Source organism: Centropristis striata, chromosome 24 (assembly GCF_030273125.1).
Source record: "Centropristis striata isolate RG_2023a ecotype Rhode Island chromosome 24, C.striata_1.0, whole genome shotgun sequence".
Lineage (NCBI taxonomy): Eukaryota > Metazoa > Chordata > Actinopteri > Perciformes > Serranidae > Centropristis > Centropristis striata.
The window spans coordinates 10,306,215-10,322,098 of record NC_081540.1 but is presented as its reverse complement, the minus strand read 5'-3'; the positions used below and the strand labels follow the sequence as shown (position 1 = coordinate 10,322,098).

The 15,884-nt window shown below is 35.8% G+C and overlaps 1 protein-coding gene across 1 annotated transcript in view; it reads left to right on the top strand.

Annotated features, from left to right (window-relative positions):
- Positions 1-15,884, top strand: part of gart (phosphoribosylglycinamide formyltransferase) — a 29,684-nt gene continuing 13,800 nt past the window's right edge. Inside the window, exons 1-10 of the mRNA XM_059328163.1 lie at positions 1-185; positions 2,588-2,737; positions 4,857-4,952; positions 7,463-7,637; positions 10,324-10,435; positions 13,291-13,359; positions 13,437-13,562; positions 14,604-14,691; positions 14,790-14,875; positions 14,957-15,125. Of these exons, the coding sequence (XP_059184146.1) occupies positions 2,593-2,737; positions 4,857-4,952; positions 7,463-7,637; positions 10,324-10,435; positions 13,291-13,359; positions 13,437-13,562; positions 14,604-14,691; positions 14,790-14,875; positions 14,957-15,125 (1,066 nt within the window). The 5' untranslated portion in view covers positions 1-185; positions 2,588-2,592. The remainder of the gene's footprint in view (positions 186-2,587; positions 2,738-4,856; positions 4,953-7,462; positions 7,638-10,323; positions 10,436-13,290; positions 13,360-13,436; positions 13,563-14,603; positions 14,692-14,789; positions 14,876-14,956; positions 15,126-15,884) is intronic.

Genomic DNA, 15,884 nt, shown 5'->3' with positions numbered 1-15,884 from the left:
TAGCGCTTTTACATACATCACGGTGCTATATTGGATCCACGTGGTGTGTGTAATGAGTGTGTGGTGTGATAAGATACTTTGCATACACTGTTAGTCCGCAGGCTGAGAGCAGAGGAGACACTTCTGACTGCTGTCCTGAACTGGGCTCCGGCTATTTCCTGCTTCACACATTCACTTACACACAGGTGAGTGTCATAAACTGCATGCTAGATGTTCACTTCAAGAAAAGTTTATGTGCTAATGCAGCGTAAAAAGTCATTTCTTTGTTATTATTTGCATACAAAAGCAGAATAAACGCATCTTCCTTATGCTTCACTAGCTTGCACATAAAAACACTGATGTAAGGTTGAATTTAATGTTGGAATTGGTTGCTTCAGGATGTAAACAGCACCATCCATCCTGTTAAACTGCAGAATAAGTGCATGTACAGTAGATTTATGCATGTGCAATGATTTGAATAATGCATACTGTAAGTAAAATGCTCTTATTAACTTATTTGACTTCTTTTACATGTGATTTTACTGCTTTTTGATGGTGTAGTTTTTAGTTATGTAATGACAATTTGCCTTTAGGGGTGTTTAAAAAGCTCTTACATTGTTAGACTCATGTGTTTGATTTGCTCCCTGACATGTGACTCACATGAGCAGAGTGATTTCAATCAAATCCAGTGATTTGACTAATTGTGGAGCATGTGCACCCACTGTGCAACACTCAGCCCTTTGTACTGTATCTGCTTCCAATAGTGTTCAAGGCAGATTATAGACAACACATCTGCACATGCATGCACTATCCTCAGGTCACTGCAGGCTGGGATGGTTTGATCCAACGGAGGTCAAAGGGTTGAGTTTTTTTTTGTTTGCTTTATGTAATATTTTGTTCCTTAATTACCTTTTTACGCATAACATTCTCAGTTAAAAGTGAATACCTTTCTTTCATTTCTTTTCTTTCTTCCCTTTTTAATTTTTTTTAATTTTAGGAAGTTCAGTCCTATCAATGAATTTAAACAAACTGTATAATATCTGAATATAACTATTCTGTTTTGTCATAAGCAGACATCCATGCAAAAACATACAATTAAAAATGTATTTGTAAGTTTATTTTATTTGCAAGTATAACTGTCAAGTTTTAATTATTTCATTAAACAATTAATTATTTTATTGAATAACAAGCATGAATGTTGAGTAGAATATTCCCCCCCCCCCCCCCCCCCCCCCCCCCCCACCCACCCCACCCTTTCAAATATTAAGTAGATTGACCATAAATTACTGTTAATTCCCATTGAAAGTTTCCAACTTTGAAAATTCCTGGTATATCGCAACCCTAGTCCTGAGAGCACTGTTTTCTGTTGAATGGATTTACATTTCGCAAACTGAGATAAGAACTTCTCAGTCTGAAATCCTGATTTTATTATTGACTCACCCCTTTTTCTGTGTGACACTGAGATAATTACAATTTTGGCTTCCAACAATTACAGTAGTGCACTTTTATCCGTTTTCACTAATATTGAATATATGTTGAGTTGTTTTCAGTAGGTTGTGAAGTGCAATACAACATATTTGATTTCATCTATTTTTATTTTATATATGAAAAATATGTTTATTCCATTTCAGGAGGTTGTGGCAGTGCAGTACTGCTTGGCTCAGTATTTAGAACTTAGAATTTTTATTCATTTTATTTATTTTCACTACTTGATAAAAAAAAATATATATATATATATTTATATATTATATCAGTGCATAGAGATTATTTATACATAGATTATTTATTTTGTATTTTATTTTATTTTTTTATTTTTGTGTTTGCATTTATTTAAATGTTTGTATTTGTGTGTATATATATATATATTTATATATATTTGAAAATTATTAATTGTAATTGTCTTTTTTTATTATGATTTTACTGTTGACTTCCTATTTGAAGTTCAAGAAAATCCACAGTTAAAAACACTTAAAGTTAAACAACTGCAGGTCTCTACAAATTCAATGAGTAATCATGAGCTCAATATTGACTAAAATAATCTTGATTTTTTTTTGTCCCACTTTAGATGGTTGCAACAAGCAAATTAAAAATCTCTCTACGTGCCTCTGTATATCTCTATAATGAACATATTCATATTAAATGTGCAAATGATGAAAAATATTTGCTTAAAACAACATTGGAAAATTGTTAATTTAATGAAACACCCAAAGAAGGAGAGAAGAATAACTGCGCTGCCAAACTGAGGCCGAGGTGAAGGCTTAACTGTATATCAACCTGATAATAGCTTTGTTTTTCCATGCAAATGAGCTGCTGTTTGCAGTTGCTGGTGATTTGGCTTTGCCTGGTGACCATGCCATTTTAATTGCAGACTTGTGTTTTTGTTCTAGTTGATTGGATCCGTGTTAGTGTGGCATTACAAGATAATGTAAGACCCCGGGCCTCACAAAAGGTCAATGCTTCTTCACAGCTTAGGGAACTCCTTTTGTTATAGGTCAATCTTTGCATGCAATTAAACGGGTGCTTTACGAACAGTTGGAGGCGGACGGAGAGCGGTGAAAGTGTAAAGGTTCCAGTACATGAAGGGATCTTTTATTTTCTCATCACTCAGGTGCCATGGCAGAGAAGGTGCTGGTGGTGGGCGGCGGCGGGCGGGAGCACGCGCTCGCCTGGAAGCTGGCCCAGTCGCCGCAGATTCAGCAGGTCCTGGTCGCCCCGGGTAACGCCGGCACGGCCAGCTGTGGCAAGATCAGCAACTCAGGTAAATACAAATACCAAGCCCCTTTAGCTCAGTGTAAATGCAGTTTTTGTCACATGACTGTTAGAGGTGTAAATCACCGTATCGGCCCCACGATACGATTTTATCCCCATACTTGAGTCTCGATACAATATTATTGCGATTTTAAGCATTTTGCGATATGCCGATTTTTTTTAATTTTTTTTTTTACAACTCATTTAGCCAATTACCGATACAGATATTTTTTCCCTGCACAACTAATACCCACAATCAGTGCAAATTTATCCAATTTCCCAATTGACATAATGAGTAAACATAACCTGTGTTAACTGGGAACATGTGAAAAGTGCAACTGTACAGCAATTAAAACCAGGTTGAATAAAACTACATGTACCTTACAGACTGCTGCTTAAATTCAAATTTAACTTAAAACAGAAGCCCAATATGTGACGACTCAATCTGCACTGTGCAAAAAAAATCACAAAGTATAAAAAATATAAGCAGCTTCAGTCCCTAATCACAACATAAATAAATAGGTGGGCTCAGACTACACTGCACAATTCTATGAGCTACAAACAAGGTGCAACAGAGAGGTGACTGTTAGAGGTGTAAATCACCGTATCGGCCCCACGACACGATTTTATATCGATACTTGAGTCTCGATAAGATATTATTGCGATTTTAAGCATTTTGCGATATGGTGAGCATTGGGATACAATTTATTGTGATTTAACTGTTTCACTGCATTTCCTGTCCACATCATTAAATTAAATCAATAATTGTTTTGTGAAATAAGATAAAATTCTCAGTCTATTCATCTCACTTCAGTCTTTTTATTTCTCCACAATGAGAGTCAAACCCACAGACTGACCAACAAAGTATTCAGTCAAACTGAACTGATATCAAACATGTATGGACGACAACAACTGCAGCATTTTATCAAACTTTCCTCAACTTTAAGCTTCGCTGCTCTGATTTTTTTTTTTAATGAAACATTAAAAAAGCCCAACTTTGCAGCGTTAGTTTCATGTGATACCAGTATCTCCAGTATATTCCTAAAAGTGAGCCCGCTACAGCCTCCTGGAAAAAAAACAATCAGTGAAAATACTGACGCTAAATATCGATACTATATATATATATATATATATATATATATATATATCGTATAAATTTTTTCCCCACCTCTAATGACTGTTGGTCTCACTTGAGTCATTCATGCCCAGATGTGCTGAGGAGAGCATAATTTAATGTTTTTAACTGGATCTGGTTGGGGCAAAAGGTTTATTTTTGGCTACATTTTACAGACAAATTATTAGACAAATTATCAGGATTTCACTGAGACCCTAATGTCCCAAAAATATCTTCTTTATCTTGTCTGAATAAGTTATCTTATACACAATATAAATATATTTTAAGCCTAGAATTAGCTTTCCTCATTGAAGCGTCACACATTATTTGTTCAAGGACCACTGGAAATTTGAAAATTCGATAATTTGTATTTACAGTTACATTTTATGATAAATTATGTAATTAAAATATAATATCTAATTGCCTTTCAAACCAACCGCTTCAAGTTTAATTATAACATTTTGAGAAATACACTTTTGGACCTTTCTGGCAGAAATTAATGAGAAGATTAAAAGCATGACTGCCAGTATGATAAATATGACATAAAAAACCCTCAAGTGTAACATTAAATCCCAATAAAAGGCAAATTGATTTTTACACTTGTTACACATTAAAAAAACTAGGTATAATATCATCTGTTGGACATTTCTTATAACTTTATAATCATGTATTTAAATAATAAGTCATCAGTTTTGTCACATTTATTCACTTTATTTTAAACTCTAGAATATTACAATATAAACTTCTTCCTTACACTACAGGTTCCCCATGTATGGAAGTTTGATTTCATATTTCAAATTTTAATACTGCGTCCCCTGAGTTAATTAATATAGCGCTAAATTCATAGCCCCATGTGAAAGGTGAGGTGAAGAACATTCACATAGAAAGATGTAAATTAATGCACTGATTGAATTAATGACATAATTATCTTAGCAGGATGAGTTAAATATGCCCTTGGGATGAAAGCATCCGGCAGCTGAAAGGTGTAAATGATCCTCTCTCTCTCTCCATCCAGAGGTGTCCGTGAGTAACCACGCCATCTTGGCTCAGTTCTGTAAGGATCACCATGTGGGGCTGGTGGTGGTCGGACCGGAGGTGCCACTAGCAGCAGGTAAGAGAGCTCCATCATATTTTGATTTTGATTTGATTTAAGTTTATTTCGAATATGAAAACAAATAAAAAATAAAATAAAAAGAGTCAGACAAAACATTTAACATGACAGAATACATATTCGAAAAGGAGTGAGAAGAAGTAAAACTTATAAACTCCCACCCCCTCTCCTTAAATATGACAAGTTAACATCCTTGTCTAAACATGTCTTGTTTTACAAAAACATAAATATAATTTACCTATACAGCGAAATTATACATGCATACATACATACACGCGCCCATATTTGCATACATACCCAAACACACGCACACATACATATGAAAGGAAAAGAACAACAACACAAAATGACAACCAGTGTGAAAAGATCAAAATAAATAAACACAGTATCCTCATAACACTTGGTGCTACCCAACATCTCCCTCATCCATGTACCTCTGGAAAATAGTGTCTTTGTACCTCGTTTTAAACTGTTTCATGTTTGGGCATTGCTTCAGCTCCATAGTGAGCTTGTTCCACAGTCTCACCCCGCTTACTGAGACACAAAAACCCTTCCTGTTTGTGCGAATGAACGCTAAATTAAAGTTACTTTTACCCCTTAAATTATAACTCCCCTCATGAATACTAAATAATTTCTGTATATTTATTGGTAATACATTATTTTTTGCTTTGAACATTATTTGAGCTGTTTGATAGCCCACAATGTCAGTAAATTTTAGTAATTTGGACTGTAGAAATAATGAGTTTGTGTGTTCCTGATAGCCAGCATTGTTAATGATCCATATTGCCCTTTTTTGCATGATGGTTAATGGCTGTAGAGATGTTTTATAGTTATTCCCCCAAACTTCAGCACAGTATTGAAAGTATGGTGAAACCAGAGAACAGTAAAGAGTGTGGAGTGATTTCTGATCCAAGACCTTTTTTGCTTTGTTTATTAATGCAATGGTTCTTGCACTGTGCACTAGGGCTGGGCGATATATCGATTAGGGATGTACGATATTGGATTTTTTTGCCGATATCCAATATGCCGATTTTTTTTAATTTTTTTACAACTTATTTAGCCGATTACCGATTCAGATATTTTTTTCCCGCACAACTAATGCCCACAATCAGGGCAAATTTGGCCAATTTCCCAATTGACATAATAAGTAAACATAACCTGTGTTCACTGGGAACATGTGAAAAGTGCAACTGTACAGCAATTAAACCCAAATTGAATAAAACTACATGTACCTTACAGACTTCTGCTTAAATTAAAATTTAACTTAAAACAGGAGCCCAATATGTGACGACTCAATCTGCACTCTGCAAACAAAATCACAAAATATAAAAAATATAAGCAGCTTTAGTCCCTAATCACAACATAAATAAATAGGTGGGCTCAGACTACACTGCACAATTCTGTGAGCTACATACAAGGTGCAACAGAGAGGATGTGCTCCCCATTATTTAATCAGTTTATTATATCGGCGTGTTGGCCGATGTCCAATATCGGCCGATACCGATAACGTGCCAAAAATATCGTGCATCCCTAATATCAATATAAAAAAAAATATTGATATATTTTTAAATGTGATATGGAATTAGACCATTTCTCATATATATCGATGTAGTTCAATTTTTCTTTTTTACATATAAGTGCTACCCTCGCTAGGGTTTGTCATATTTAGTAATTTTGTAATGTTCGTTATTCTTTCTCATATAAATGCAGTCATGGAAAAAATTATTAGATCATACTTTTTCTTCAATTTCTTGTACATTTTAATGCCTGGTACAACTAAAGCAAAGTTTGTTTGGACAAATATACTAATAACAACAAAAATAGCTCATAAGAGTTAAATTTAAGAGCTGATATCTAGACATTTTCCTTGGTTTTCTTGATAACCAAAATCATTATCACAGTAAATCCTAGTACATTTGTCCAAACAAATATACCTTTAGTTGTACCAGGCATTAAAATGAACAAGAAATTGAAGAAAATAAAGGTGGTCTAATATTTTTTTCCATGACTGTATATTTATCTTGGAAAAAGATTGAATTGTCCTATTTTATTTCATAGGCTATTTTTTCAGAGGTTTTTGTTTAAATATGCACTTTATGGAGCTTTGACTTTAAAAAAAGGTACTCCTGTTGTTATACAGTATATGTTAAATAAACTGTTTCAATAAAACTACTTGTGACATGTCATATTTGACTTTGACTGAACATCTCACTTTGCAATAAAAATATCGGGATATATGTTGTATATCGATATTCATTCTAAATATATCAGGATATAACTTTTGGTCCATATTTTCCACTGAACAATGTCTGATACTAAAAAGCAATCTAAAATATTTAAGTTTGACTGAACATTTGCTCTCATTTTGCAATAAAAAATATCGGGATATATATCGTATATGGATATTCAGCCTAAATATATTGGGATATGACTTTTGGTCCATGTCGCCCAGCCCTACTGTGCACCTCTGGATGTATCCTCTTTTCCTTAACTTTGAACATCTTTTCCAGGTATTGTTGATGACCTGACGGCGGCGGGAGTTCCCTGTTTTGGCCCGTCAGCCAAAGCCGCTCAGTTGGAGGCGAGCAAAAGCTTTTCCAAGGCCTTCATGGAGCGCCACGGCATCCCCACAGCCCGCTACGGCTCCTTCACCGACCCACAGGAGGCCTGCAACTACATCCGCACGTCAGTACAGTAGACACACATCATGTTTGTGTGTTTAATTGGTGACTCTATGGCGGGCTGTCGGAATTTTTCTTTCTTCTGGAGGGTCTATTGGGCTCAATTTTAGGAACATACTGGAGATGCTGTCATATGAAACTATAAGATCTAAGGAATCTATAGACCCCAATTTGTCAAGATATCGTGTCAGGAAGTTGCCGAAAAAACGCTGCAAAGTTAGGCTATTTTGGCGATTTTCAAAGCGGTCATGTGACCTCTGACGTCGTGCTATCTCAATGAAAATAGGTTCTCTGGGTTCCCACAAGTCCTTTATGCTGATAACATGCAGATTCAGGCAAAAACCACATACAGTACAGGCCAAAAGTTTGGACACACCTTCTCATTCAATGTGTTTCCTTTATTTTCATGACTATTGACATTGTAAATTCATCAAAACTATTAATGAACACATGTGGAATTATGTACTTAACAAAAAAGTGTGAAATAACTGAAAACATGTCATATTCTAGTAAGCAAAGGGTGGTTACTTTGAGGAATCTAAAATACAAGACATGTTTTCAGTTATTTCACACTTTTTTTGTTAAGTACATAATTTCATATGTGTTCATTCATAGTTTTGATGCCTTCAGTGAGAATCTACAATGTAAATAGTCATGAAAATAAAGAAAAACGCATTGAATGAGAAGGTGTGTGTCCAAACTTTTGGCCTGTACTGTAGTTTTTCTCATATAGCACAAATTTGCTATTTCCATATACTGCATTTGGATATTTGTGCATACTGAGGTCCCTAAACACGCTTTGAATGACATAAATCAGTGGAAAGCTGAGGGCAGTTTTCTTCATGTGAGATGTGAGTCATCAGTAGTGAGGGCATTTTCATGAGTCTTGACCTCTCAACCTGCATTAAATGAGCGTCCTCTAGGATAATCACAGCCTCATGAAACTTTACAACCACAAACTAGACATCTAGAGCATTCAGATGATGTGCAGCTTTGTGTGCCTCGGTATATTGACAATAAAGGGGTTTCTCAGCAGTTTGAAGAACAGAAGTGCTCGTCATCCAATCGCTGAAAATACAGAAATCTCCAGATTGACCAAAGTTTTTAATTTTCAAAAAAATTGACCTTGAATGGTAACTGTTTTAAAAGATTAACCCTGTGAACCCCATTCTCCTGGCTGGCTTGACAGTTTTTTTTTTTTTTAAGATTGCGAAAAATACACTGTTTATCGCAGAAAGAAACTGAAATAACAGGCGTTATCAACAAAATATGCGTCGCACCTTGAGGGGCTCTTAGGTTAGTAAAGTTTCTGTTAGAAAAAGAAACAAACGAAGCTTAAACTTGTTATATTTCTGTCAAAATCAATCATTTCTATGCGCGTCATTTAAACCGCCACCAAAAAATGAAGCGTTTGGAATTGCCAGATCCTGTTAAAACATTAAATTCTGCTCCTCAGCGACACTGAAGACATGATTGATTCCGCTGAGACAAATGGTTAAATATTCACAGAAAATCTGTTTACACAGAGCAGAGAGGAGAGGACGGGACAGGAAAGGCTGGAAATATGAAAATAGTTCAATATGGGGGGGTTGAGGGGCATGCTCCTCCTGGAAAAACATGTTTGTATTAAAGTGAAATGCATCAATCTTGTGCACTTTGAGAGTAAACTTAAGTGGCTAGATCTTTGGGGAACTTTGTACTGTTATAATTTGAATCATAGACACAATAGAACCTCGTGCATGAATCGTACAGATTTCATCCTAAATTGTGCGTACAACCAATTTAGGATCTTTTAATCGCCTTTATGAATCATTTTTATAATTCCTGTTTGTTCTCAGGTAAGAGCTGATTCACCAAAGCCTGATGGGAACCCAAGCTGACTCCTGTAATCTGCTGTGAAATATTAATAATGATGATGAAATGCAATAAGACAACAGGGAGGAAACATGTTCGAATTACTGGGGCTCATTTATTTTAATATTTTCTATGTTTACACTGGGAAACACCAGATTAGTCATGGAAAAGAAGAAGAAACCTGCAAGTTTCTCTTTTATATCAAGCAGCGAAACATTTGCGTGGTTATGTGTTTGAGTTAATTTGCTGTAATGGATGTCACACATTGCGACATCAGCGCAGAAACAATAAGCCGTGCAGCCCTAGTTGTCATCGTTTATGGTAAAACAATAACATGACGTTTATCAGTTTTGATTTCCAGCAGCAAAGTTTTGTTTTCAGAGCCATTAAACACACGAAAATTTGCACCATAATAGAAAACGATCTCTCCTCTGAAGTTTTCCGTCTCTCAGATGGCTTCATGAGTTAATGATCTAAGATGTGATGATTGCCTTTCATATGAGAGCACCCCTCGAAAACAATCCACCATAAACGGAGGCGCAACTTTCACAGACAGAAAAAATGTTTTATACTCAGCGAAAGTCATTTCTTGGATTTTATAAACCACGTTGGGCGGAACAACAGCTGCCACATTGTGACAGCCTTCATCCATATGGATCCCAAACACAAACAATATCGCGCACTGCAAATGTTAAATGGTCCACACACACACACAAAAAAAACATTTTATGTTTCATATCAGCGACGCAGCAGCTGTTCCAGATGTGTTTTCTCTGAAAATATGTCCATTCTCGGTGCATATTACTGAGTTTATGTCATTGTTTCGGGGTCTCCAGGGCCGACTTCCCAGCACTGGTGGTGAAGGCCAGCGGGCTGGCAGCAGGGAAGGGAGTCATTGTGGCCAAAGACCAGGACGAGGCCTGTCAGGCTGTGATGGACATCATGAAGGTATGAAACACGTCTCATTCATCGTCTGCAGGAGAGAAGAAAAAGGAGCCAAATACTGTAATATTCAGGGTCGGTACGGGTGCTTGAAATTCTTGAAAATGCTCAAATTTAAATGTACACTACCGGTCAAAAGTTTTAGAACACCCCAATTTTTCCAGTTTTTTATTGAAATTCAAGCAGTTCACGTCAAATGAACAGCTTGAAAGGGTACAAAGGTAAGTGGTGAACTGCCAGAGGTAAATAAAAAAAGGTAAGCTTAACCAAAACTGAAAAATAATGTACATTTCAGAATTATACAAGTACGGTAGGCCTTTTTCAGGGAACAAGAAATGGGTTAACAACTTAACTCTATGGAGTCTTGTCCATTTTTGAATTCTTTTCATGTCTTTGTAAGTCATTTTGTGTCTTCTTTTGGTCATTTTGTGTCTTTTGGTGTCTTTTTTTAGTCCTTTAGTCCAACATAAAATGTGATTTTGAATCTTTTTTTTACTTTCCAAACACTATCATGCTCAATAAAGAATTTTAAATGTTGCAAATGTGCATTCATTTCAGAGTACACTGAGACATTAAACTGCATCATTTTTAATTAAATTCCTGGAAAAGTTGGTGTGTTCTAAAACTTTTGACCAGTAGTGTATTTTCAAGGTTTAAAAAGTGCTTGGATTTTGGATAAAGTGCTTGTAAATGCTTGAAATTCTGACTGTATTTCTCTTGCAATCTGACTATATCCATCTATAGACTATAGATAATCACATGATCATGTAAATATAATGAGTAGCCTATCTGAAATGAAGAGCGTTCCTCCTAAAAGTGTAACACCATCACTGTTGGTATGGTTCAGTGAAATCTCCCCCTTTTCGTATATAAGTACTCATCTAAAACATGATTTTTAAACTGAAAATGATTCAAATTGAAAATTTGAAATTGAACAGCTGACTCCAAGACGCCTTTGAAACATCTCCAGCACATTTAATTTGCTCTCTTTATTTTATTGTTTGTTGTTTTTTTGTGAAAGAAAATAAAAACAAAATAGAGATAACAAAAAGATTAACCCTACAAAGAAACATTTTTTTTCTCTACACGTAAATTCCAAATGAACAGAGTCCAATAGTTGTGACACTGGAAGCAATGAATACACGTGTCAGTCCTTCTCTTAATAATAATAATAATAATAATAATAATAATAATAACTTATTTTGCAAAAATAAATACATCAGTAAAATTCCGCTCTTTTTTTTTCTTCTGTGTTTTTTAGGCCAATTTGGATAAATTGCTTGTAAATGCTTGAAATTCTTACTGTATTTCTCTTGCAATCTGACTATATCCATCTATAGACTATAGATAATCACATGTTCAATGTAAAAAATAATGAGTAGTCTATCTGAAATGAAGGCTGTTCCTCCTAAAAGTGTAACACCATCTCTGTTGGTATGGTTAAGTGAAATCTCCCCCTTTTAGTATGTAAGTACTCATCTAAAACATGCAATTTAGAACAGGTGTAAGATACTGGAAAAGCTTGAAAATTGACCTTAAAAGTCCTTTAAAAATGCTTGAATTTGACCACTGCTAAAGTGTCGAACCCTGAATATTAAGCTAAATCGTCTATGTGGCACATTGAGATCTGGCAGCTGAGCACACGTCAGTCCCACTAGAACAAAACTGGGTTAAATACTGAGCACAGGGACAATTTGCCAGTATGATTCTGGGCTCAAACTGTGTTTAACTTTCCCCCGACCCAATCTGTGGACTCGAACCAACCACCTTCTTTTGTTGGCGGGAGTTTATGCGTGAAAAGCCCCCTGAGCCCCAGCAGGTTTAAAAGACATATTTTCTTTGTAATTAAAATATCCCAAATTACACATCTATCATAGCTAGAAGCTGTAAAACAGAAATGATCAGGTTTCTGACATGTCATGAAAAAAAAACAAAGCTTGAAAAAATAGTGATGTTTCAATAAAATCGCTTTATTCTACATTTCTTATTATTTTCTAAAATAAAAAATAAAATAAAAAATTGAAAATGGTTGTAATAATAACTGAAATAAATCAGTTAAATTCCTTTCTTTTTTTTACTTTTTTTGGGGGGGTGACATTTCTAATTAACATTACTCACATTTATTTTATTTTTTTAAATTCAAAATGGTAATTTATTTTACAAAAATAAATCTGTGAAATTCCACTCTTTTTTGGGGGGGGGTTTGATTTATGACATAACTGTGGTATACTGCACAGAAAAAAACAGAACGCTCTCTTTTTTTCTTAATTTGTCATAAACCACTTATACTATACTGTGTATATCTCTGCATATATTTAAATATATTTATTCATTGATGTTCATACCATGACATGCAACAACCTATTTAACCTATGTAGCATGCTAAAATGTATTTTTTTCAATGTGCAATATCTGTAAAATGCAAAGTATTCCCAGGAAAACAAACACAACAAATATATATATTAACAATAAATGGCAAATAGCAGAAATGTATGTATATAATGTGTATAGACTGTATGTATATGTCTTGTTTTTTTATATTCTTATTCTGTTCTTGTGTCTCTATCTTGAGCTGCTGTGACAACTAAATTTCCCCACTGTACGATAAATAGTGATATATTTTCTTTTCTTAATCTGCGATATATTGTATCACAATACTCACCATATCGCAAAATGCTTAAAATCGCAATAATATTGTATCGCTCATTAAATTGTAGTAAATGTGAAGGGCCTTTATATTGCAGTGGAAAAACCTGGTCACAGTGTGTAAAATGTGGCGGGAGCTGACACTAGCTGGGGTTCAGAGGGTTCAGGATTCTTTGGAAGGCAACAAAGGTAAATCCTTAAACTGTGCATTGCAGGACCGCGCCTTTGGATCTGCAGGGGAGACGGTGGTGGTTGAAGAGCTGCTAGAAGGAGAGGAAGTGTCCGTGAGTTCAGAACCTTCTTTACATTAAGGTATGAACCAGAGAACCGACAGGGTGTTAATCCTTGTTTTATTTTGTAGTGTCTGTGCTTCACCGACGGCTCCTCGGTGTCTCCGATGCCTCCGGCGCAGGATCACAAACGGCTCCAGGACGGCGACCTGGGGCCAAACACCGGGGGCATGGGGGCCTACTGCCCCACCCCTCAGGTACGCACTTCCTCTTTCTTTCTTTTCAGTTTTCCTCGCATCATTTTCAAGGTTAAACCTCTGAAGTCCAGGAGATTTTGGTTCACCTTCCTATGCATTTATTTCTATCTCTGTTTAGCATCTTTCAGTCTGTCCTTACATCACATGCATGGCTCCTTTTTCTCCACACAAACTTGGCTATCAGTCAGGTTTTTCATTTTATTTTAATTAACAAAGTATAGAGCTGCCAGGAACCCAAAATACAAATAAGATACAGGTATCTATGGAAATGTACCTTTTTTCTCTTATTCTTTTTCTTTTCCATTTATACACACCAAAACAGCAGAAAAAAATAACAAATAATAAAACTACAAAACAGTCTATTTGCATGTCAATTAAAAATAGTAATAGTTTTCATTGTAGAAAGAAAATTCACATTTTAAAAATGGTCTAGAAACATAAATGGCACACTGTGAAAGCTCCTATGATTGAACTTTCAACTGGCTTTCTCAATTTTATTTATATATAGTATGTAGACAAGTTATTACTGTAAATAAAACGTGTATTTTCAATAAATAGATGGACTCCAGAGGGTTAACCCCTTTAGGCATAAAATGCCTGGAAAAAATGCCTGGAAAACCTCTGGGCGATTTTAAAATAAGCCCCTAAAACCTGAAGTTTTCTGGAAATTCAACAGATGTGTCAACGCCTACTAAATAATCGGTTTTTCAGCCTCTGTAGCAGATAGAAATGAAATTCAAAAAGTATTTGAGAGCTTTTACCAGTTATATCTGAGCTCCCTCCGCTATAGTCGTCTTCCGCCATGATTTCAGTTCTGGAAAAGTCCCATGATGCATTGCGACACTCCCACATGTATTCTGATGCATTTCATCGGCCAAGAGACCGGAAATAGGTGGAAAAAACTACAAATACTACAAAACGACGTATCTGCTTTCCCGTCTTTAATGATAGAATAACGCAACAGCGCCCCAGGTTTTAATGGTAGAAATGCAGTAATGCTTTCCCTGCTTAAATGGGTTAATGCTGCTCCATGTTGTGCAGGTGAGCCAGGAGCTGCTGCAGCAGATCAGAGAGACGGTCCTTCAGAAGACTGTGGACGGGATGAAGGAGGAGGGAAGTCCTTATGTGGGCAAGTGCACTACTCTCCTGCATCTGAGACTAATCATGGCAAACACAAGAGCAGATTAAAGAAATTTAGCCTTATTCTGTATGTTTTCTCTATTCCAGGCGTGCTTTATGCAGGGCTGATGTTGACCAAACAGGGGCCAAAGGTGCTCGAGTTCAACTGTCGCTTCGGAGACCCCGAGTGTCAGGTAGTTATCTTTTGAGCCGAGTCATCTCTCACTGCATCTCTTCATAAAATAAGCATCAAAAATCTACCATCACTCCTTCAGGTGCTGCTGCCCCTCCTGCAGAGCGACCTGTATGAAGTGATGTTGAACACTTTGAGCGGTAAGCTGGTCTCCAGCGCCCCCGTGTGGCACCAGGACAGCTCTGCGGTCACCGTGGTGATGGCCAGCGCTGGTTACCCCGGCTCCTACAAGAAAGGAGTGGAGATCACAGGTGCGCATCAAACTGCACAGGAACATTTTTACATGATTTTATTAAATCTTATTATGCACAACATTCATTTGCAATCACTTTGCAATTATTTTGTATTATATACAGCTGCATCTCAATTAGAATATGATGGAAAATTCCATTTCCAGTAGTTCAAGTCAAATAGCCACAACCAAGTATTGAGTCATATAGATGGACAAACTTTTCAGAGGCCAACATTTCCATATTAAACATACTTTTTAAAATTGGTCTTTTGTAATATTAAAATTTTTTGAGACAATGAATTTAAGGCTTCTTTAAATGTAAGCTATAATTATTATATCATTAGAATAAATTAAAATCAAGACATGAAATGTTTCATTCTGTGTGTAATGGATCTATATAATGTGTTACTTCTAGTTTTTGAATTGAATTACTGACATAAATAAACTTTTTATGGTATTATAATTTATTGAGATGCACCTGTAGTGTTACATGTTTAACTCCTGCATTTTTTATGCCTCATTTTGTTTTTTACTTTTTAAACTAAAATGAATGCTTGGGGGATTTCTTCACCTTTTTTTTTACGGTCTTGGATATGTGCAGTGCCTCATAATACAGCAGGAATAACCCTAGTTGAAATAAGGGAAAAGGGCATTTATTTGCCCCATAGGGAAAACACGAGAAAATGACTTAATCTGGTCAAACAAATACAGTAAAAACTACAAATGTTTATATATTTTTTGAATGCATGATTGTATGCTGTAATGGCTGTGGGATCAA